At 33.8% G+C, this 24,298-nt stretch overlaps 2 protein-coding genes across 11 annotated transcripts; one reads left to right on the forward strand and one right to left on the reverse strand.

Moving 5' to 3' along the window:
* Nucleotides 1-771: 771 nt before the first annotated feature.
* On the forward strand, nt 772-7,012 carry DEG5 (DEGP protease 5). The gene is made up of 8 exons (XM_086457453.1): nt 772-1,062; nt 2,213-2,359; nt 3,182-3,244; nt 3,382-3,471; nt 4,173-4,295; nt 4,635-4,722; nt 5,062-5,136; nt 6,691-7,012. Exons 1-8 carry the CDS (start codon nt 817-819, stop codon nt 6,795-6,797), a joined length of 939 nt encoding a protein of 312 aa, XP_086313579.1. The 5' UTR covers nt 772-816; the 3' UTR covers nt 6,798-7,012.
* A 2,040-nt stretch (nt 7,013-9,052) lies between these two features.
* LOC147392475 (uncharacterized) lies at nt 9,053-23,595 on the reverse strand. 10 transcript variants are annotated; one of them, XM_086458070.1, is made up of 12 exons: nt 22,550-23,586; nt 21,295-21,527; nt 19,908-20,076; nt 14,352-14,474; nt 14,219-14,260; nt 14,076-14,129; nt 13,947-13,994; nt 13,788-13,835; nt 13,626-13,703; nt 13,408-13,466; nt 11,237-11,290; nt 9,053-9,697 (listed from the first exon to the last, which is right to left on the reverse strand). In XM_086458070.1, exons 3-11 carry the CDS (start codon nt 20,001-20,003, stop codon nt 11,275-11,277), a joined length of 564 nt encoding a protein of 187 aa, XP_086314196.1. In that variant the 5' UTR covers nt 20,004-20,076; nt 21,295-21,527; nt 22,550-23,586; the 3' UTR covers nt 9,053-9,697; nt 11,237-11,274. The 10 variants fall into 10 exon arrangements, with proteins under 10 accessions (XP_086314196.1, XP_086314198.1, XP_086314195.1 ...); XM_086458072.1 differs by lacking the exon at nt 21,295-21,527 and having other exon boundaries at nt 14,352-14,462; nt 22,550-23,589; XM_086458069.1 differs by lacking the exon at nt 21,295-21,527 and having other exon boundaries at nt 22,550-23,584.
* Nucleotides 23,596-24,298: the final 703 nt, after the last annotated feature.

Here is a 24,298-nt window from a genome sequence, read left to right on the forward strand (position 1 = left end):
ACGTCAAGGAGGTTTTTGGGGAGGGTGGCTAGAAGATCTACCAAAGGGAGGAACCAAAGGTAAGAGTTGGAGGAACAGTGAAAAATTTCACACCCCTTTTTGCTTTGATATTTCTCCTGCAACGATTCATTATTGCCATGATTATTAAATAATCATAAACTTAGATTAGATAGAAGCTAGAGTTATCCTATTCGTGCACTACATTAGCAAGAATTTGATATGATTTTTATTCCAAATGTTTCTCTAATATTAATAACTTAATATTAGAGAAGCCATCTATTTTGAAAAATTATGAATTCTTTCCATTTTGGTTAATAATACCATGTGTTTTCAAATATGATGACATGCCCACAATTTAGGTCTTATCTAATATTAAAATAAATGACCTAAAACTCCCTCTACAAAGTACAAAGTACAAACTATGTTTACGAATCGGATTCAATCTACAGTGATGAACCGAAAAACCTTAATTCAACCCGGGCCAACCAATGTAATTCAGTAGCAAACTATGACCACTTGGTAATTGGGACAGTCCAAACGATTTTTGTGATCATTGACATAAATACAACATAGGAATAATAAGATCAACAATAAATTACAGGTAGAAGATAAAATTAAAAATAGGGAGCTTCTATTGACACACCAACTTTTACTAAAAGCACTTCAAGTATGAGTGTGCTGTTAGTAAAATTTGGTGTGGCAGTATTGAAATTATTTTATTGGTATGGTCATGAGAGGGCCACCAGAGTCCAGATTAGTCTCTTATATTATCTGGTAGTTATTAGAATAAAGTAACAGTTGGATAAAGAAATAGAGATGTCGAAGGTGTTGGGATCGTTACAGTCTCTCCCCTCTGTAATTCCCATTCATTCTTCTTCTTCTCCTCTTTCAAACAAGAGTTTCTTCCTTACTAGGAGAAAATCTATATTATTAGCTTCCTCTGTTGTAGCTTCTTTTCTCCAATTAGCTCCCAACTACTTCAGTCCCTCATCATTTGAGTTTGCAAGAGCTCTAGAGGATGAATTTCAGCAACAAGAAGACCTGGTTGTTCATTTATTCCAGGTCTCTCTCTCTCTCTCTCACACACACACACACACACATACATGCGTTACAGACCCATTTAGCTTTTGCTGAGATTGACTGAAAGATCTCGATGGCAAAGAATGTTTAAAGGTGACCCATTGCCCATTTCACTTCAAAAGTCAGACAACCCATCTTCATATTACTATTTCACAAACAAATTATAGCTTTTACTACCAAATTTCAGCATATATGCATACAAATATTCTCAATTTACTTGCCTTGTGGCTTGTGTTATGCAATTTAATGCTTTAGCCCATTATTTCTTTTGAGATTAAAATGGGAAGTGTTGAGCCTTGTCTCTTTCCTTATAAGCTCCTGGACCTCTCCACTTATTGCCAATTGGTTTTGAGTTGGACCCCCAAATTTATCAGGAAGGGTTATTTCAAAATGAATATGGTTCTAGAGGTAAGGCATTGAAGACATCTCCATGTTCAAATTCAACTTGTAGATCTCTACCATCCATTTATCTTTTATATATAAAAATTTTCTATCATTCAACTCTATCTAGATTGTTGACCAATGATGGTTATTTCAGAAGGACTACTTCAGCTTGAGATAGTAAAAATTATTTGAAGGATGCCTTAACAAACTGCATAGGCTCTAGATAGAGTTGAATGGAGATATAGAAGTTAAGTTGCCAACCCCAAATAGTTGGGATATACCATATGTAAAGATGATGACCTAAACTTTAGTTTATCTCAGATTGTTCATCTGCTCTATTGATTTGTATTAGTTTTCATTCATATGTAAAGAACAGCGAAGGAATAGTTTCAGATTGTTGAGAGAAGTGTTCTAATGATTCTTGATATGGGTTCAAAAAACCTTTTTGGCTTTTTATTTTTTTGGTTCATTAGTAGAGGATGCATAGAGAAGTAAACCCATTTAGAAAGGATTCTCAAGTACCTTATGTGGTTAGAACATAGAATAAACAGGAATGTCTACCTATAGATTTAATATGGGAGAATATGAGTGACACTGAGGAGAAAAAAGAGAGTAGTTTGCACATCAAGCTTAACTGATTTGAAGGCTTTTTCTTATTTTCTTCTCTTCATCTTCTCCTATTTACTATTATATGTGAATGTGATTGTACTTGTATTGTAACAGAGTAACGTCTCATGGGTGATTGTAGGAAACTTCTCCATCAGTGGTTTTCATTAAAGACCTTGAAATAATGAAAAACCCCAAGAACGCTAATGAAGTCACTCTAATTGACGATGAAAATGCAAAAGTTGAAGGCACTGGTTCTGGATTCATCTGGGATAAGAGTGGGCACGTTGTAGGCATTCTCCACTTATATTCCAATTTACATTTTCATGATAGGTCATGATGATTGAATACTTCTACCTGTTGAGGTATTCTCTATGGATACTAGGTATCATACAATGCCTCGATGGTTTTATCTTATGCAAATTTCTTTGTAAAGCACAACTAAATCCCACCTATTTAATTGATGTTCTATGAATTTGGAGCATTAAACCAAATCTTAAAGATTTAGTTTAAATATATGCTTATAGTGCTTGATTTCATCAATGCTTACCTTTTCTGTATAGGTCCCCCCCTCCTCATTTCTCTTCCGCTTTTCCTGAGATTTCCATATTGATTATAATACACCAATGTGGCAGATATAATACCCTGATCCATATTTAATATATCTGGTTATTTGGAAGATGCACAGTGTTGTCTGAGGTTCAAAGTAGTGTTGTCTCGGTAAGCTTTTGGAACAAAACATGCCAACTGAAATTGAACAAGATATGGGAAAATTGATAATTCTTCGAAAGACATAAAACCATTTTCAATGCTTAATTAAAGTAAATGATTTTTTCTTATCTAATCATGTATTGTTGTTGTCCAAATATCTGGAATAAGGCACTAATGATGATATTATATGTTATAAAACACACGTACTGTAAAAAATAATGATCTAAATCTTTAAATCAGACCTTTGAAGATATCTAATATAACACTATGTATCATCTCACTACCTTGGCAGAGTGAACATCACTGAGGCAAAACAAGATTTTGAAACACACACACACACATATATATGCATCTGTTTCCTCATCTTTGATATGGGAAAATTTATCTGATTGTATCACAGGTCACTAATTATCATGTCATAGCTAAACTGGCTACAGATACAAGTGGGCTTCAGCGTTGTAAGGTTTGTTTTATGTTTCCATTTCTCTTCTTTTTTTCTCAAAATCGATATGGGGATAAGGGACTGTCCTATGTTGCTATCAATCTCTGTTCAATGTTTATGAGTGAACTAGAATCAGATTTCTGTGCTCTTATTTACAGGTTTATCTGGTTGATTCCAGTGGAAATGGCTTTTCCAAAGAAGGCAAAATTATTGGTTTTGATCCTGCATACGATCTGGCTGTTCTGAAGGTATTGTATATTTCCGAACATGTCCCTCCTTAATAGATCTTTGTTTTACCAAAATACTGAATATATGTGTACTTTAACAATAGAATATATGGTATTACACTGTTTATGTTGAAAATGAAAAATGATTTGTTTGTCCTTAGAAGTTTGATAAAGGCTGTGAAATATCTGGTTAGTCTATTTTAAGAAAAAAGAGAACATATTTGTGACAGTTAAACTTTAATTATTAATTGAAGAGAGTGGGCACTATAGCCCATTTGAGTTTACGCTGAAAGGCCGTACTTGGAGGAGAAATTATGTTCTTTAAATCCTCAAGTTTATAAGCAGATATTGCTAACCTAAATGTCTAATTTTTTTTTATAGAATTTATGAGTCGTAAGAAAGATTTAATAACACAATAGACTTGTCCAAGTCAATGTTTAGTTATGGTGAAAGAAAATACATGTCATCACATGACTCGCTGGCTTAGTCATACTAGAGTAAATATAGTTTCTGCATGAAGATGGTGACGCATATGTATTGGTTTTCGAGCTTGACAGCTCCTATTCTGAAACCAATAGTGCATTTCTTGTAATATGCATATTTCGAAATAATTGTGTATGAAATATATGTATTTGTTTTAAGTACGTATTACCAGCTAAATACTTGAAGACACGAAAGCAGTTCTGAAATGCTTATTTTAGTATTTCGGTATTTTGGTTCAGGTTGATGTTGAAGGGAATGAGCTAAAGCCGGCCCTTCTTGGTACATCTCATGATTTACGTGTTGGTCAGAGCTGCTTCGCCATTGGAAATCCTTATGGATTTGAGAACACGTTGACAACAGGGGTAACTTTTCATGAACTCCTCGGCTGTCATGTGATATCAGTAGTTGCTAAAGGCATATATTATATGCTGTATGTAGATTATTATGGCTTTAATCGGAGTATGAAGTAATTTTGTAACTATGGGAATATTGTCAAATCACTGATTTATTCGCCAATTTAATTGTCCATTCCCTTATTTAGATATTTTTATTGAAAAATTTACAGAATTTTGTGACAGATTGTTGTGTCTTGAAATTCCAAAGATGAGCCTTGAGTCGGAATGATTAAACAATTTAACTAAGAAACAAACATTTGTATGTATTATCATTCTGCTTACTAGATGATTTGATGAAAAGGGCAGGTCGTGAGTGGACTAGGCAGGGAGATACCTTCTCCTAATGGAAGTGCCATTCGAGGAGCTATACAAACAGATGCTGCTATTAATGCCGGTGATTTCTATTCTCTCTTAATTATATATAAAGCATTGCTTAGTCAACCTTCAGTTAAATCTTTTTGGCATATATGAACAAAGATGACTTTGACATCAACCAACTTATTTTACCATTTTTATGTCCACAATTATTTTGTTCACCAATATCTGCTAAAACATCTCTTTGTTAGTGAGGATTTATTTCTAAATAGAACATAAATTTCTCAATTTAGGCCTCATCAGCCATTCTTAGTAGTTTTGATTTCATTCTGTTAGATGCTGCAGCGTTCAGTTGGTTTTCCAATCTATTGCTTCTAATCATTTCACGTTCATCTTGACATATTGAAATTTGTAACAGGGAATTCAGGTGGGCCATTGATTGATTCATATGGGCATGTCATTGGAGTTAACACATCCACTTTCACTCGCAAAGGTGAACACACTTACTCCACTTCTTGATTTTCCTACTTTGTAGCTTGGCAGCATTGAAGGAAAAAAAGTAAAGACTCTTCCTTGTTGCTTGTTCTACAAGAAAAGGGGAGGGGGAAAGATTTACCTCCATTGGATAATTTTTTTTCCCTTTTCTATGCAAGCTAGTTATGATTACGGGAGTACCGACAAGTTTATAAGAAATAGAACTCTTGACTTCTTGATCTTCTGCACCTGTTTACTTTTTTCGCTTTTGGTTTTAAACAAAGTTCTTGGTAGACCCATAGCGATATCTATACTTTAGGGCCATTAATTTAATTGTTCACAAGATGATGCACTCTCTATGAGTTCTTAGAAATCGTCATACCCATATCAAGTAGATTCACCATTTACTATGATAAAAAAAGGAAACAAATGACACACATTTAAAAATCCAGTTCCTCCACCTCCAACCAAATCCCATTATGCGTAACAATTCATTCAAGAAGCTCCAAGACACCCGATTGGACACCTTTTTAATGCCAATTTGCAGATAAAACCTGGCTTACTCTCCTTCACCCCATAACCTATGCACTCATTAGCAATGAGAAATGCCATTTAGAAAGTCGCTACCCTTCAAAAAAACTCTTTGCTTCATGAGAAATGCCATTTAGCAATGGATATCAGTCTTGTTGCAAGGACCTTAGCAATGATTTTATAAGAGCTACATACTAGGCTGATAGGGCATAGATCAGATATATATTCCAATTCTTGCTTTTTTTGGAATGAATACAAGAAAAGTACAATAAGACCCCTAATTCAGAAATTTTTCACCTTGGAAATATCTTAGCATGTTCATGAAGTTTTCATTTATTACCTCCCAACACTAGTAGAAAGTCAGTGAAACCATCTGGTCCAACTTCCAAGGGCTGTCCCATCCATAACTCTTATAACCTCCCACACTTCCTCCTCCTTATAAGGTCTCCCAAGTCACTTGGCCTGCTCCACAGTGATATCTTCAAACATTAAGCCATACAACAATGGCCTGAAGGTTTCATTCTCATATTACAACTTGGAGAAGTCCAATACCACATCTAACACATCCTCACCTTTCACTATGTTCCCATCAATCGTTAGCTTAGAGATCCTGCTAGCTTTTCTATGTGCATTGGCTTCCTAAAAAAATACAATAATCATTTTATTCCTACATTCATATTGCAGAGAAGATTTCAGTAGATACACATTAAGCCAACCGTAGGTGTTTGGGATAAAGCTTTAAAGATGATGATGAACCCTGTTATTCCTGCAAAAAATCGTGAAAAATTTACTATTAGATCTTTAGCCTTATTCTTAACTCGGTATCGTATTATTATTATTGAATTTCTATTCCAAATCCCTAACTTCTATATCAGATTTCGGGAGTCTACCCATGCAATGTTGGTTTAAATTGGTTCAGCTTCAACGATGATTAGCAAGCAAATTCCCAAACAAAATAACTTACTAATAAACATGAGGAGACCCATTATTTTAGTATTCTAAGTTATAATTGCTTTTGATTGCATTGCCCATCATTTCACAGGGACAGGACAATCCTCTGGGGTCAACTTTGCAATACCAATCGACACGGTTATGCGGACTATTCCTTACTTGATTGTGTATGGAACACCTTATAGTAACAGGTATTAATCTCAATCTATTAATAGGAAAGTGTCACTTGTTTCGTGTTTTTGATCTCTTTGATGTATGACTCTCTCTAAGGTGAAAACTGTGGAAATTATAAACCTTCCTTGGGCCCCAAGATCCCAGACTTTTTTTTTTTTTCTTTCTTTCTATTCTTTTTGTTTTGTTTTGTAATTATTATTATTATTATTTGAAATTTATCATTCCCTCTTATAAAATTATATGCGAAGACATGTTTGAGCGGACCAGAGCCCCCCTATTGTTTGGATCATTAAACATACCCCTTTGGGTTTTGGTGAAACTTGGTATGCACCCTCTTTTCGAAACTAATGACATGTTGATTGTGGTCTTTTATGAGAGACTAACAGAAAATATCGAAATAGCCTCATCTTCAAACCTCCATGTGGAAATATAATGGAAAGATTCTAACTGGAAGTAAATTCTAATGGATCTAATCTCGACTTAATCTAGTTTTTTTTTTTGCTCTCCAAATTTTCATAATAATATGATTTGGTGTGTAAGTACACATCTTATTACAATACCTTGTATACTCTTATGCACTGCTCCATTTTGTTTTTGTTTTTTTTGAGATATCTTCAGAAAAAAAAAAAACAGATGAACTGTAGTTTGTAATGGTAATTATAAGTAGAAGTCGGTGTGGCAATAGAATTTCTACCAATAAATGTAGGTTTTTACCCTAAAAATTGAAGACCATAGGTTTTTAAAATTAAGACTTGTTGGCAAGAAATTAAAGATGAAGGCATTTCAGTTAATTTTGATTAATCACTCATCGAAGACCGTGCATCAAGAAGGCGTGTCATCTGTTTGAAAATTCAGTTATCGCCAATTGAATATAATAGCAGCCAACATCAAACAATTGACTTGAATGGGAAGATATTCCTCATGGTGAGACTAGCCTGAATAACATAGATAGTCGGGCTCTCAGTCTTACTAGGACTTCTGGGGGCGAAAAGCTCTTCTTTGGTGGTGACAACTTGGGTTTTGTGGACATTGCCATCTGGTTTTACACCATGGAGGCATGCTGAAACTTCAATATGGAAGAAGAGTGCCCAAAGCTGATAGCTTGGGCTAAGAGGTGCATGGAGAAACAGAGTGTTTCTAACTCACTTCCTGACCTACACACAAGATCTATGAGGTAATCTTACAAATCAAGAAAATGTTTGCTTGGGTTAGGGTAGAGTTCACCTACCCACGTTGGAATATCGAAGAGTTATATAGTTTTGCATTTGTTGTTTTCAAACTGATTTCATACCTGCTTTGAACAGTATCTTTAATGAGAGACCAATAAAAAGTGACATAACTCCCCTCATATACAATCTTTGGCAAAAACCCTTGATTATTTACTCTTTTGACTCGATAATTATCAACTTTGCCACGCAAGGATGAAGCGATGAAGCTTTGCATACCTTAATTAGCAACACTTGTCACTCGTGTTTTAAAAATCGAAGCAGCTTCTACGTGTCGAGATTATAAAAAACCCAATTAGAAAAAGAAAAAAAAAAAAAAAAAAAAAACAATAAGACCATCCTATTCAACAAGTTCAATCAGTTTGAGCAGTGACTCGGTCAGGATTGTAAAAAGACTGGTCCAGTTATTGAATGATTTTCAACATAAGATTTGAGGTTCCTCTTTATGTTTTGAAATTGGTAACATGCCCCTAATGGAAAACAATTCTGCTTAGGGTGCGATCGATTGCACAAAAATTTAGGGGAAAATTGAAATGTCATAAAAATTGCAAGTGTTTGACGAGTGTCAAAAATTAGAAAATTGTGCAAAAAGCAATTTGCAAACCCCGTTACCCCTCTTGAAAAACAATTTGCTTGCACACAAAGCATTAAAAAAAGCATAATTTTATTTGTAAAATATATATTAAAATTGTTAGAAATTATTCACTTTATAAAAAAATTAAATTTATTTGAATCAATCTGTTTTTCTTTTTTTTTTAATTTCTATTTGAACAATTAATTTTAAATTAGTTCAATATTTTTTTAATAAATAAAAATAGAGAGCTGCTATTGACATCCCAACTTTTATTGATTATACCCCAAATAAAAATAATAATAAGTAAAAGTTGAAGTTGTGAAGGAAACTCTCATTATTTGTTAGATTTGATCTATTTTTTTATTTAGGATTTTATATGAGCCTAATCATAATTGTAAACAACTACTAAAATTGTTTGAATGTGTTACAATGTTGAGATTATACTTCGAGCCAAACCTTTGTAATGTTTGAAGAATGTGTTTTAATCTTTAATTGAGGTGTGATAAATAACGAGGAAAACAAAAGTATGTATACAGTCATTCAATACGTTTTTCCAGACCTGATTCAATATGGAAGAAGCAGTTAACAAACAGTCCCCTCAAAAGATTCCAATTTTTTAGTTCTTGACAATTCCAAATTTAGTTGGAATCCTTGGTTAGGAGGTTCAGAAGTGCTTACTAAACCTCTTGTCCATGCTTTTCCCTTTATCATATTCACCAAGTTCTGCCCTCCATCTTTAACTCAATATAGTGTTCCAAATTTACTTGACTTCCTTGGTTAGGAGGTTCAGAAGTGCTTCATGAACTTGTCGATGCTTTTACCCTCATCATATTGACCAAGTTCTTCTCTCCACTTTGCAACTTCCCATAAAATTCATCTAACTCATCAGGTTCCAGCACCGCTTTTTGAAAATTTCTATATGTTGTAATTCCACTCCAACACATGTCACACAAAATAATAGTAAGCAAAACTACTGAAGCAATATTTTGCATGCAAAATTCACTCATTGTGAAAGTCATGGACACAAATCCAAGATTCAAGAGTATCCTCTACTGAATGAGTTGACAGCATCATCAAATCAACTGTGAAAACCGCTGATGTTGCTCGCGTTGTTGCACACATTCCTGCATGAGAATTAACTTTTTGTTTAGACATAAAACTAAAGTTTTCTTGTTTCAAGGATCAAGACTATAGTGTGTTGGGCTTTGTGGAGCCTAGTTATATTTTGATCCAGTTGACGACCCGACCCGACCCGAATAATGTTTGTGTGGTATTTTGATGGGATATTTTCTGAGGCTTAATCCATGGAGTGGAGGCTTGGGCCGATAGGCCCAAGCTGGAGCGCTCATGGATAAGCCTCTTGGGGGCCCAGGGGGCAACGCCCCCTTTTTGGGGCCTGTTTTGTAACCCATTGTGTATCTTGTGCGCAGTATATAAAAGCCGTTTTTGGTGATTAGGGTTTTTTTAAGGTTTTGGTTGTCGTCTTTGAGACTAGAGCCGCACTTTTGTAATTCTTCTCGAAATAGTGAAATCTCTACAACTCCGTGGACGTAGGCAAATTGCCGAACCACGTAAATACTGTCTTATGCGTGTGATTGTTTTCTTTTTCGACGTGTGTGTTTTTCTTCTATTTCTTGTTTCTCACAAGTTTGGAATTTCGGGTTGAATTCCTTACATAGTGTTCAAAAACTAAAACTATTACTTAAGATTTGTATCGACTCGATCTAATCCTGAATCATGCCAATACCTAAAAGAAAATTATATTGTACTAGACTTTCGGCATTTGAAAACTAAATCACCATAAGTATTGACTTCCTTAAAATCATCATCTCTTGCTTCCTAGCTTCCTACATTCATTTTGCAATGATTTCATTAGTTATACATACATCCAACCCTAGATGTTTATGATAAGGTTTTGAAGATGATGAACCCTATCATTCATGTGTGAGACATGCGGCTTATTTCCATGGTGGTTCTGGTATTTATGCCAATCTGGAGGGATAAGCACATAACAGATTATCATCCCAACTGATCTTCAAGGTGGAGATTGTTGTTAAAATGTCTTGTATTCTATTTTGGGTTACCAAAAAAGGGAATTATGTAATATTGTCTTAAAGGGTCTTTTCTATTTGGAGGTTTCTATTCTTGTGTAACTCGTGTGTTATTTTTGTTCTCTTTGCTGCTTTGTTTTATTATGTCACAATGCGAACTGTTCCTTACTTGTGCACGGAACACCATATATCAGCAGGTACTATTCTCAAACTATTAGTTGGAAAGTGTCATTCATACCATGTTTTTGATCTCTTTGATGTATGACCATGTCTTTTGAAAGTAATGATGGAAATTATAAAACTTCATTAGGCCTCAATTGTATATTTTCTCTTATGTGAGACTATCTCCCCTACCATTCATCCACAAAATTACATTTTGGTCACAAGATCCCCACTCTTTCCAAGATTTAAATTAAATGTTTTCAATATTTTTTATAAGAAAAGATTTTGATTAACAAGGCAGCCAACCCATCAAGATCAAAAGAAAAAAAAAACAACATATTATAACACTCATGCATCACACAATATATACCATTTGAACAAAATGTCCTATAAAAGATTCTTTTAAAAACCACTATTCAGCTCAAAGAAGAAAATTGTCCTCTATTTTACCTCTTGTTGATCCATATCCATTCTTTAGTTTAAGCATGTCAATACCCTTCTTTTCTGTTCAAGAAATCATAAATTTCAGATTTTTCAAAATAGTTAAAATAAAATAAAAGTAAAAGAAATCAACTTACCACATGACGACGTAAGATAAATTATGGCGACGAAGAGAACGAGAAAAGTCAAAGCAGGAATAATAATATTCATTATGTTTTTCCACATCGGTTTCATCCTACGTGGACGCGGTTGACAAACTGTTTCCTCAAATGATCCCAATGTTTGGAATTCTGGACAGTGTTCCAGATTAACTATGATTCCTTGGTTATGAGGTTCAAAAGAGCTTCCCAGCCTTGCCAATGGCTTTCCCCTTATCATGTTCACCAAAGTCTTCCCTCTAGTTTGCAACCTCCCAAATAAGAGAGGTTTACCCAATTTTGTTCACTAGAGGCCCACTTTCTCTTATAGTTTTGATTTTCCATAGGTAATTGGTGAACTTGTTATCTGATATTTCAAAGTTCAAATTGATTTGAATTGATATAGGCAGTGGCTTCACCTAAATGTGACTTCTCATATACTCTGCTAGTTGAAATGATGTCAATACAGTTATCATGCAGTTTGTAAGAATTAACTTCTGAGTCTTTTTGCCAAGTATGAGCACCATTAATAATAAGGCAGAAGTAAATAAAAGAAAATCTAAAGGTTAACACCACATGTACCCATCTATATTCTAAATCGGAGTTGTAGGTATGAAAACAGTCATCCATTAGATTCTTCCATGTTTTTGCAAGCGTATTGCATTCCCTAGAATCTTGCATTTGATAAATTTATGCATTATGTTCACACTAAGTGTGACAATACCACATATTAATCGAATCTAATAATTTCAATTCTTTTTAATATACAATCCTTTCCCTGGAGTCTTTTTGAGGTATTTGAGAATTCTGTAGACTGCTTCAAGGTGCTCATTAGTGGGGTTGTTCATAAACTGACTTACCACACTTCAGGAAAACTGATATCTGGTCTTGTGTGGGACAGGTAAATCACCTACTAGTTTTTGGTACCTCCCTTTGTCAACTGGAGTAGAGCTTTCCTTCAAGCCAAGTTTGTCAAAAGAGCCCATAGGTGTATCTGAAGGCTTACAATCGAGCATACCTATTTCTTTGAGTAAATCAAGTGAATCTTTCTGCTGAGAGACAAAAATGCCTTTGTTGGAACAAACTACTTCAATGCCAAGAAAATATCTCAAGAACAGAAAAAGGAAGCTTAAATATCTAGCTCGAAGTGGGCTGGTAGCTTTTGGGCAATGAGGGAAGGTTTGACGTATGTATCGGATTCTATAAAAAAACAGGATTATTAATTGAAGATTAACTTCACACTAACTGTACACTTCTCGTGCATAAAGGCTCAATCTTGTTTTAATTTATGACATTGTTATATCACTTAAATCCATATCACATACCTTGTGTCAATTCCTATGGTTTAAGAATACCTAGCATTAATTTATAACATTGTTATCTCACTTAAATTCATATTATATAACCTAATATCAATTCCTATCGTTTCAAGAACAACCCTTGATGCAAGAATACACTAATGTCATGCCGAATGAGTTTACGATAGGTTGTTGCTAATGTGGGACATCTTACATCACATTCATTTAACTTCGGGGTCTAGTTTACTAAACAAGACAACATGTAGAATGATTTCAAGTGAACATACAAAAAAGCTTCAAAAAACAATAGAACATAATGCATGTGTGAGGATAGAAATCTACTAATTTAAACCAAAAATAGTAACAAACCAATTAAATCCTTGTTATCTTCAGTATGAGAAGATAATCTCAAAAAAGGCAAACAAAAGAAAATGTCAGACTTGTATATTAAGAGTATATTATCAAATTGTATTTTTTACATAGTTTAAAATTTAATACCTATTTTTATATTCTGAAAACTGTAGGTCTACGCGACTAATACTTCCTTCCAAGTGTTGTGATTTCTTAGATACTGCAAATTAAGATTAACATAAAACAAGTGAAAGTCAAAATTTTAATTGAATTATGTGGATGTAAATACAATAAATTGAATTTCAATTGGTCAATTTATGGGGGCTATTCCAACTTCCACAGATGGTGGGAACATCTCGCATCATATATAAAAAAATCATTGAAGGTTTGATACCTGTTCCAATTATTCTCACGTCTGTCAGCCATTTCTTTATTGTAGTTTGCTAAAATATTATGTAGAATAGTAAAGCGAAATAATGCATTAATGCAAGTTAGTTTGAAAAAAAATATATATTAGTTCATTATAATACGCGTTATTCTTCTGTAAACTATTAAAGATATAAAATGCATTAAGTTTTACACAAATTGTTTTGGGAAAAAAAAAAGGAATACCTCTGTAATTGATTGTAACTCCATCTTGTTTTGTAAGGCAACCATGTTTCTTTCAAAACTTGTGATTTTTTTATGAGCCTATTCCATTATATCTTTTTGTTATAAATGATTCTTCCAAGCAAAGTGAGAAAAAATCTAAACAAATAAAAGACTAAAACTCACATCCTGGAGTAGTAACTTCAGATTACTAAATTCTGAAACCCATGGATCCTGTAAGTAACATGGGACGATAGATTAATAATACATCATTCATTTTTACCTAATGACCCGTAACTTTTAATTAGAGACAGAATGAGAGAGAGGGATGGAAAAAGAACCAACCTCATCAGCAGAAGGAGCTGTATTTCCCTCCTGATCTATCACCAAAGCCTGGTAAGGAACACAAAATCGATAGATTAATAATCTTCATTCATTCTTAACAAATGAGCGAGGGATGGAGAAAGAACTAACCTCTTCAGCAGAGGGAACTGGATTTATCTCCTGATTTCTCTTTATCACTAATTCCTGTAAGGAACATAATCAATAGATTAATAATACTTCAAGATTTGATTACTAGAAACCAGTAACTAGAGAGAAAATGACAAAGAACTAACCTCAGTCTTAGGAGTTTCTGGACTTCTCTTTATCAATGAATCCTGTAAGGAACACAAAATTGATAGATTAATAATACTTCAGGGTTTGGTTACTAGAAACTAGTAAATAGAGAGAAAAGGACAAAGAACTAACCTCAGTCTCGACAGTTGGATTTATCTCCTCTGGGCTTCTTTCTATCACAGAACTAACCTCAGTCTCGACAGTTGGATTTATCTCCTTTGGACTTCTTTCTATCACTGAATCCTGTAAGGAACACTGAATCGATAGATTAATAATACTTCAGGATTTGGTTACTAAAAACTAGTAACTAGAGAGAAAATAACAAAAAAAACTAACCTCAGTTTTGGGAGTAGTTGGATTTATCTCCTCAGTTTTGTGAAGGCTATTTCATTTCCAGAGATGGTGGGAACATCTCACGTCATATATAAAAAAAATCATTTCAAGGTTTGATATCTGTTCTGATTATCCTCACGTCTGCCATCCATTTATTTCTTGTAGTATGCTTTAGCATTCTGTAGAATAATAAAGCGAAATAATGCATTAATGCAAATTGATTTGAAAAAATATATATATTAGTTTATTATAATACGCTTTATCCTTCTGTAGAATTTTAAAGATATAAAATATATTAAGATTTACGCAAGTTGTTTTGGGGGGGGAAAAAAAGTAATACCTCTGTAATTGATGTAACTCTATCTTGTTTTGCAAGGTAACCATGTTTATTTCAAAATTTGTGAGTTTTTTTATGAACATGTTCCATTATATCTTTTTGTTATAAATAATTCTTCCAAGCAAAATGAGAAATAAATAATTCTTCCAAGCAAAATGAGAAAAATCTAAACAAAACAAATAAAATTCTAAAACTCACATCTTGGACTAGTAAGTTCAGATTACTAAATTCTGAGACCTATGAATCTTATAAGGAACATGAGACGATAGACTAATAATACTTCATTTATTTTTACCTGATGACCCATAACTTTTAATTAAAGAGACAATGAGAGAAAGGGATGGACAAGGAGTTTGATTTCTCTCCAGACTTCTCTCCATCAGAAAGAAAATGGAGAGAAGTCTCATTTTCTCTCTAATTAAAAGTTACGGGTCATTAGGTAAAAATGAATGAAATATTATTAATTTATCGTCTCATGTTCCTCAAAGGATCCATGGATCTCAGAATTCAATAATCTGAAATTACTAGTACAAGATGTGATTTTAGTTTTTTATTTATTTTGTTTTGTTTATATTTTTCTCACTTTGCTTGGAAGAATCATTTATAACAAAAAGATATAATGGAACAAGTTCATAAAAAAATCACAAGTTTTGAAATAAACATGATTGCCTTTCAAAATAGGATAGAGTTACATTAATTACAGAGGTATTCCTTTTTTTTCCCCAAAACAATTTACATAAATCTTAATGCATTTTATATCTTTAACATTCTACAGAAGGATAAAGCGTATTATAATAAACTATTTTTTTTTCTTTCAAAACAACTTGCATTAATGCATTATTTCGATTTACTATTCTACAGAATGCTAAAGCATACTACAAGAAAGAAATAAATGGCAGACGTGAGAATAATCAGAACAGGTATCAAACCTTTAAATGATTTTTTTTATATATGACGTGAGATGTTCCCACCATCTCTGGAAGTTTGAATAACCTCCATAAATTGACTTATTGAAAATTCAATTTATTGTATTTACATCCACGTAATTCAATTAAAATTTTGAGTTTCACTTGTTTTATATTAATCTTAATTTAGAGTATCTAAGAAATCACAACACTTGAAAGGAAGTATTACTCACGTAGACCTAATATTTTCCAAATATAGAGATGGGTATTAAATTTTAAACTATGTAAAAAATACAATTTGATAATATACTCTTAATATACAAGTCTGACATTTTCTTTTGTTTGACTTTTTTGAGATTATCATCTCATACTGAAGATAACAAGGATTTAATTGATCTGTTGCTATTTTTGGTTTAAATTAGTAGACTTCTATCCTCACACATGCATTACATTCTATTATTTTCCGAAACTTTTTTTTATGTTCACTTGAAATCATTCCACATGTTGTCTTGTTTAGTAAACTAGACCCCGAAGTTAAATGAATGTGATGTAGGATGTCCCACATTAGCAACAACCTATCATAAAGTCATTCGGCATAACATTAGTGTATTTTTGCATGAAGGGTTATTCTTCAAATGATAGGAATTAATACTAGGTTATATAATATATGAATTTAAGTGAGATAACAATGTTATAAATTAATGCTAGGTATTCTTGAACCATAGGAATTGACACGAGGTATGTGATATAGATTTAAATGATATAACAATGTTATAAATTAAAACAAGATTGAGCCTTTATGCATGAGAACTGTACAGTTAGTGTGAACTTAATCTTTGATTAATAATTCTATTTTTTATATGGCCCGATACATACGTCAAACCCTCCCTCATTGTTCAAAAGCTACCAGCCCACTTTGAGCTAGATATTTAAACTTCCATTTTCTATTCTTGAGATATTTTCTTGGCATGGAAGTAGCTCGTTCTAGCAAAGGCATTTATGTCGTTCAGCGAAAAGATACGCTTGATTTACTCAAAGAAACCTATATGCTAGATTGTAAGCCTTCAGGTAGGGCTGTCAACGGATAGATATCTGATGGATAGTGCCATATCCGAATTCGAATATGAAAAAAAATAATGATATCTGAATTCGAATTCGAATCAAATCGAATATCACTAACAAACATTCGAATCCGAATTTCATAACTATATCGGATATTCAATAATATCCGATCCGATTAAAAATCCTACAAAATACCATATCCTCAATCTGTAAAAAAACTAATTGATTTTCTTTTTTTTTCAACTCCAACAGTCGTAATCTTCCACCTATTTTAGTGTTAAAATCAAATAAAATGGGGTATTACTCTCTGTGTGTGTGTGTGTGTGTGAGAGAGAGAGAGAGAGAGAGAAGTATCTTTGGATGCTCGTCGGCCAGAAAAGATGAAAGTTATGGAACTCGCACAGTCGAAGAAATAGGATTTTACCAAGAGAGAGAAAGAGAGTGAGAGAATATGTTCCTGTATGCTCACCGGCCGAAAAAGACGATTACAAAGCTCGCACAATCGAAACCCACCTTACCGTTACTTCGACTGGTTCTTCTTGCGTTTGCGTTTTAGGTTGAGAGAAAATAAAGAATTAAAAGCTAAGTTTTGTTGTAAAACATGAATACACAACATCATATATATACAGAGGGAACGGGATTTATCTCATGACTTCTATTTATCATTGAATCCCGGTAAGGAACACAGAATCAATAGATTATTAATCTTCATTCATTCATAACAAATGAGAGAGGGATGGAGAAAGAACTAATCTCGTCAGCAGAGGGAACTGAATTTCTCTCCTGACTTCTTTCTATCACTAAATCCTATAAGGAACAGAGATTCGATAGATTAATAATACTTCAGGATTTGCTTACTAGAAACTAGTAACTAGATAGAAAAGGACAAAGAACTAACTTCATCAGTCTTAGGAGTCGGATTTGTCTCCTCTGGACTTCTCTCCATGACTGCATCTTAGTTATCGATCCTTAAACCAGATGACTGATTTGAATATAAAATAAAGTTTCATAGATTTTTTTTTTAAATCTACCGAAAGACGTGAAGATGATAGATTTTAACAAAAAATAAAAAATCATAATCATACTTAAAATAAAAGAAAAAGAAGAAGAGAATACTTGTGTAGTTCCGACGAGACTTTTTTTGGGTTTAGTTTTCATTTTGCTCTATGAAGGGAGGTCTACACTCTAACTAAGTTTACAACAAAGAAAGTCTATCATGAAGTTTAGAGATTTTAGCCTAAAAATAAATAAGAAGATAAATAGAATAAATTTACACTGCCGCATCTTCAACAAAGATGACTTCAGCTGAAAATGGGTGATTTTAGATGATAAAACTATAATGGATAAAGGTTATGTAAAATGGCATTCTTCTTCTTCGTCACTATTCACACAGTTTCTATTTTTAGCCTTCTTTTAAGTCGAACCGGTCATGTTCAACAGCCTGCCTTATTACTGGAGCATGCATATGCATTTTCATTTATTTTCTTTTTTTTACTCTTCAGTCCTTTCTCTTCGCAGGCAATGTCAACGAAATGGATATGAATATCTTTTTAGAGTCCTACTAAGTTTACTAAGATAATAAATATTCTAGCCTTACTAAGGTGTTTGGACTCATCTCTTGGCATCCAAAACATTGTAGAGGACGAAATTCAATGAATTTTGGGGAAAAAAAAGTTATTTTCACCGTTGATTTTTATTTTTAAGTTTGCAAGCTTTGTGAAAGTTATCTAGCCGTCCATTTTCAAAACCATGGATCTATTTCAATATATATATATATATATATATATATATATATATATATATATATGAGTTTTTCGATCAAACTGATGTGGTGTTGGATTTCTAGTATAGGAATCCATTTGATCAAAATGGCCCTTGGTAAGGCTCAAAATCTTACTACGTTAGTAAGAAAAGGGTTTCACATATCTTAAGGCAATGTATTTTTCTTTTTCTTTTTTACAAAAATGTTGATATGTTGCTGGACATTTCAAACTGACGGTCAAGTTGTAAGAAATATTGGAAAGTTCATATTTCCAAGAGATTTTTTTTTCTTGGGAACCCTAACATGCCAACGTAATAATGGAGAGTCTCACCCCCCATTTTTCTATAATAATAATAAAAAAATCCTTAAACGCAGTTAGTGTGCTTCAAATTTCTGTAGAACCCTAATATGACACGTGGCATAGGAAGACGTATCCCAAATGATGAAAAGTGGGGGAGTTGATATAAATACAAAAGGCCATGTGTCATATTCCAAGATGGGTTTTACCGAAATTTTGATGCGCACATTTTTTTTCTATGTTGTTGTTTTGATTGCCTACACGTATACATGCAAATGACTAAAATCTCAACATTATGGATTACTATTAATGCATGATTTCCTAGGGATACATTTTTGTTGGAAATCCCTCCCATCCCACAAAGGTTGATAGAGTGAGGCTCGAATTTTTTTCTTTCAACAAATATATATATGGGAAATGTTTGGCACCCGACTATTTGCCCCAAACACGTAACATATCATTGTCTTTTTCGTTAAAAACAAGTTGGGAAGGGTATTCTTGGAGAAAAAATGGTGGAGAATTTATTTAAGGAGTTAGAATGAACTCCAACTCTCACTCCAATTTCAACTCCAAATCCAACTAACGACCGCTTCCAAACACACCCTAAACTCAGTTACAAAGTACACTATGGGGAGTTCTCAAAGTAAGATTATTTATGCTCTAATGGTTATTTGGAGGTTGCTTCATTGTTGAGATATTAATAGAGAAACCATTGTTTCATATAGTAAAAAAAATGTTCCTATGAAAGTGAGGTAACAGAACATACAAAGTGGGGATTTGGGATTGACAGTTACTTCTCATTTAAAAAAAATCTAGAACCAAGATTCAACAATTAACCATAACTTAATTTTTCAGCTTTCTACATGTATGATAAAATAGTAACCAAACAGAAATAACTAATTAACTATCACTCTTCAATTAAATAACAAGATTCATTCATTTGCAAAATCCAAAAAAAAAAAAGTCATAAGCATCAAGAATAAAAACTTACTTCTTTCGTAGTCTTCCCCTTATCCAAAAATTTCCCAAACCACCCATTCCGATTAAGAAATGGTACACTTATTTCATCAACAACCATCTTCTTCATTAAAAATTCTTCAGAATCGATCACAAATCCTAATAGATGCCAAATTTGTGCACCCTTTCTTTGCTTTTATAACCTTGTAAAAAAAGAAAGCAACGGCATCGGTTAGTTTTAAAAACAAGTGCCCTAATACGTGCGGTTGTGATACTCCGTTAAGAAATATTATAAACCCAATAGTGCTGCTGGCAATGTATCAGATTGGTGCCGGATCAATACCAATCCGAATTTTTATTCTATGATTGTTAACCAAATCCAATCCGATTACTTGTATAGTCAATCCAAAATTGACCCGATCCGATTGGATTAAAATGGCAGCTTTCAAGCATAAACTTAATCTCATTAGAAACCCTTAGGGATGGCAACGGGGCGGGTTTAGCTTAACCTGGCCTAGCCCTGATTAGTTTTGTTCACCCTTAACCCACCTCGACCTTGAATAGGGTATGAAATTTTAACCAATCCCCGCCCATAATGGTATTTCTAAAACCCACCTTGGTCCTACCCCACCCTTTAACACAATTTTTTCATTGTTCTTAATCAATTTGAGAATCTATTTTTTTTTAATCAAAGAAAATCTTAATAAGATTTTGAATAATGATTTGCTAACACCCCCGCTAACATACGCCCCATCACAAAACTATAGATCATGTGCCTTGGGATATACATAGCCATAAATCCTTTTCATGTGTATCCCAAGGCAAATGGTCTATAGTTTAGAGGTGCATATGTCAGAGGGGGGCGCCAGATTATCACTACTCAAGATTTTACAAGATGCACATCTGCTAAATTTGGGGGTCCAACTCAAAACCAATTGGCAATGAGTGGAGAGGCCCATGATCTTATAAGGAGAGAGAAAAGGTAATATGTGTCCGATGTGGGACTAAACTCAACAACATCCACATCCCTAAATCATTGAAAATTTGAAGAATTTTACGAATATATTCCAAAGTTAAAAAAATATAGGGAATTTTCTTACTTACAATCAATTATTTTAGTAGATTGTTACACTGAACCACTTTATCAGAACACATTCTCTCTATATTGTAGATTTAATCTAAACTGAATTTGTCTAGCAAATGCAAGTCCCAACATGTGGAATAAAATGTATTGACAATGCTTGATTAGAGTTAACACATGGCTAAGGTGTAACATTTGGAGAGAAAAAAAAAAAAACAAAAACCTAAAATCCAACAAAAAAAAAATAGAATTAACACAAAGAGCTGTGATGAGATAGTAAGAGATGACATGGGTTAGAGGTAGGGTTTCATTAGTGCAAGACAAGAGAGAGATGTTGTACCTATTTTTGTCGTCTGAGAGAGTGGTGCGAGTTAGGGTTTCGTTGTTTATTGGTGCGAGATTTGTGTCACATACATGAGAAAGAGAGAGAATAGATGGTTTGGATGAAGCGAGTTGAAAGAGAGAAGTGTAGTTGCTTGGAAAGGTTTCTCTCTCTTTCTCTCTTTGTTCTTTTCCCCCTCCTTCTATCTCTCTCTTTTGTCCCCCTCCTCCTCCTCCTCCTTGCCTAACACTCTGTTTGGATTGAGAGAAGAGAAGGGAAGAGAAACTCATTAATAGAAGAGAAGAGAATAGAAGAGAAGATTAGTTTCTCTTCACCCTGTTTGGATTGAAATAGAAGAGAAGAGAAAGAACCAAGTTTCTCCTGTTTGGTTAGGATTCATAAGAGAAGAGAAGAGCAATTATTCCTGTCAAATGACTATTATACCCTTCATAGTCTAAAGAACAAAGTTCTACTTATACAATGATACAAAATATAAACACCTAAAGAAATTTTTTGTTTCTCAAATAACATAAGAATTTTTTTAATCCATATAGGTGAGGTGAACGGAGACAATCTATATGTTTAACGTTTTGTTCTTGTTTCAGCTGAAACTGATACAACTCAGCCGAGACATTTCGAAACTATATGAAACTTTAAACCATAGTACTGACTAAATCATTTAATGGACTCAAAAGGCATGGCTTGGAAACTATGATCCAGAGTCATCATTCTCTTTAGTAATCTTCTTTGAACTGTATTGTCATCTAATAAAATTAGATAATATTTGCTGATTAGCTCAAATAAAATCCAAAAACCAAAATTCTCCAATCAAATAAAACTCAAAAACCTTCCAACTAAACCACTTGTAATAGTAACACATTCCTAACCAAAGTGGAAACTTTCACATCGCAGAGTTATCTGACAGAACTCTCCTCTTATAAATTTCTCCAAACCAAGAAAAACCTAAACTCGGCAAAACTAGACTACATAAAACTCATAAAAATTCTCAATTTACAGCGACGGTCAAACTAAGTAAAACTAGCTTCTAATTAGAAAGAACAATAATCATAAATTCTCGAAGCAAAATTCAAGCCAAAAGAGAACTCAAACAAAACCCAAATTCGGATTGTGTCCTTAGTTTCTCAAATAGATGTCTTCACCTTCCACATAATTCACATGATTTCCGATTCTCTGAACCAATAATTAACCTCTTAATCACAATAACTGTAAAATGGAGGAACTTCAAACAATTCTATTATTCTAAGAAACAAACCTTTTCGCCTCTTTCTATATACTTCACGGCAACTAGCTCTTTGGTCTGCTTATCTCGCATCAACCTCGCCACACCAAAATTACCACTTAATGACCTTGAGATCGAAGATTATGACTTCCCATTGTAACAAAAACAAAAACAGAGCGTGTGAGGGTTTTTGAAAAAAGAAGAAGAAGAGAAAGGTGTGCGCCGTTGAAGAGGGTTTCTTGAAGAAAACCAAAAGAGAGAGAGAGACCTCACGTGGTCTCCTACTCGAGTTCGGCTCCTTCCTTCTACACCTCTAGGGTTTCTGAAACGGCGCCTTCGTTAGGGTTTCTGAAATCAGCTTAAATATGTTTGTTTACTTAGGGTGTAAGTAGCGATAGCTGGTCTGCCAATATTAATTATTTTTGTAAATTTGAAATTCATGAGGCAAACTTGAAACGTGAAATTTCTTTCTCTTCCTCCCCTCCTCATCTCTCCACTTTTGAAGATAACGAAATATGACATTTTTTTCCCTTCTCGTCAGTATCGTTGGAGGATGAGAATAGCGCCTTTTGACATGGAGTGCCCACAAGTATATTTGGAGGTTTCCTCGATCTTTCACATGTATTTGTAGAAATTAGAGATAGAGGAAACCCCTAAAGACACCCTGAAAACTCACGGTTAGATAAACTAACCTCTGTGGAAATCGTCCCTTGAATCGATTGAAGAAGTGAAAGATTTCGTCGTCGTTGTAATCGAAATTTTTGATGAATAAAATTGATTTCTACAACTGCAATCGTTGATGGGTAAGGGTTGGGCTCAAACAAAACGAAGAAGATTGTTGATGGGAATGAGTTAGGGTTCGAACAAAACGAAGAAGAGTAAGGAACCAAACGACTGAAATGTAGAGGAGATGATTTCGAGAGTTCGAATTCGAACAATGGAAGAATACGAGATTGCCTATGAGTAAAGCTTGGGTGGAGAAAATAGACTCTGATACGAACCTACTTTAATTGGATCACAAAAATAATAAAAGATGAAGAAAAATCAGAAATTGATCTCATTCAAGGGAATCAGACCTCTTAAACCACCAATTCGATATGGTGAATCTCCAAATCCCAAAAGACTTTAATAATAATTCTATGCATGCTTCTATTCACATTAATTGACTACTTAAATAGATTTTACAAAAGTTTAGCACGTTGCACCACTCCTAAAAATTAGAAAAACAAGTTCACTACTCAATTAATTATAAAGCACTTACTTCCAAAACCATCCCCATTATTTACAAGGGAAATAACTAACTACCTTTTCCCACCTAACACATACATTCTAAAACAACTCTAAAACATGTGAGTTGTGATCATATGATCCTTAGCAACCTAAGCTACAATAGTCCCTTTTCAAAATATGGGAACGTAACAGTCTCACAAGACCTAATTTGATGAGAACGAAGAAGGAAGAGATGAAGAATCAGGACCATAGAGGAGAGGAGTCTTTCTTCTTTGTAGCAGAGTTGGAGATGAATGGGCATAGGTTAGTATTCGAACAAAACGAAGAAGATAATAGGGAAGGGAGTAATTTTCAAGTTTTTTTAAAGGGCGTACTTGGAAATAAACTGTTACAATGACTGGAATTTGGTGCTCCCCGAAAACAAATTTGAGAAGCAGAGATGATTAGTGTTTCCACCCCAACAGAGATGGACACATTACATTTTATAGATTTTCTAAGACATAAAGTAAACAGACATGGGGTTTTCTATAACATAAAGTATAAAAAGAGGGA

Source organism: Akebia trifoliata, chromosome 11 (assembly GCF_017979445.1).
Source record: "Akebia trifoliata isolate Shusen 1 chromosome 11, ASM1797944v1, whole genome shotgun sequence".
NCBI classification, from domain to species: domain Eukaryota; kingdom Viridiplantae; phylum Streptophyta; class Magnoliopsida; order Ranunculales; family Lardizabalaceae; genus Akebia; species Akebia trifoliata.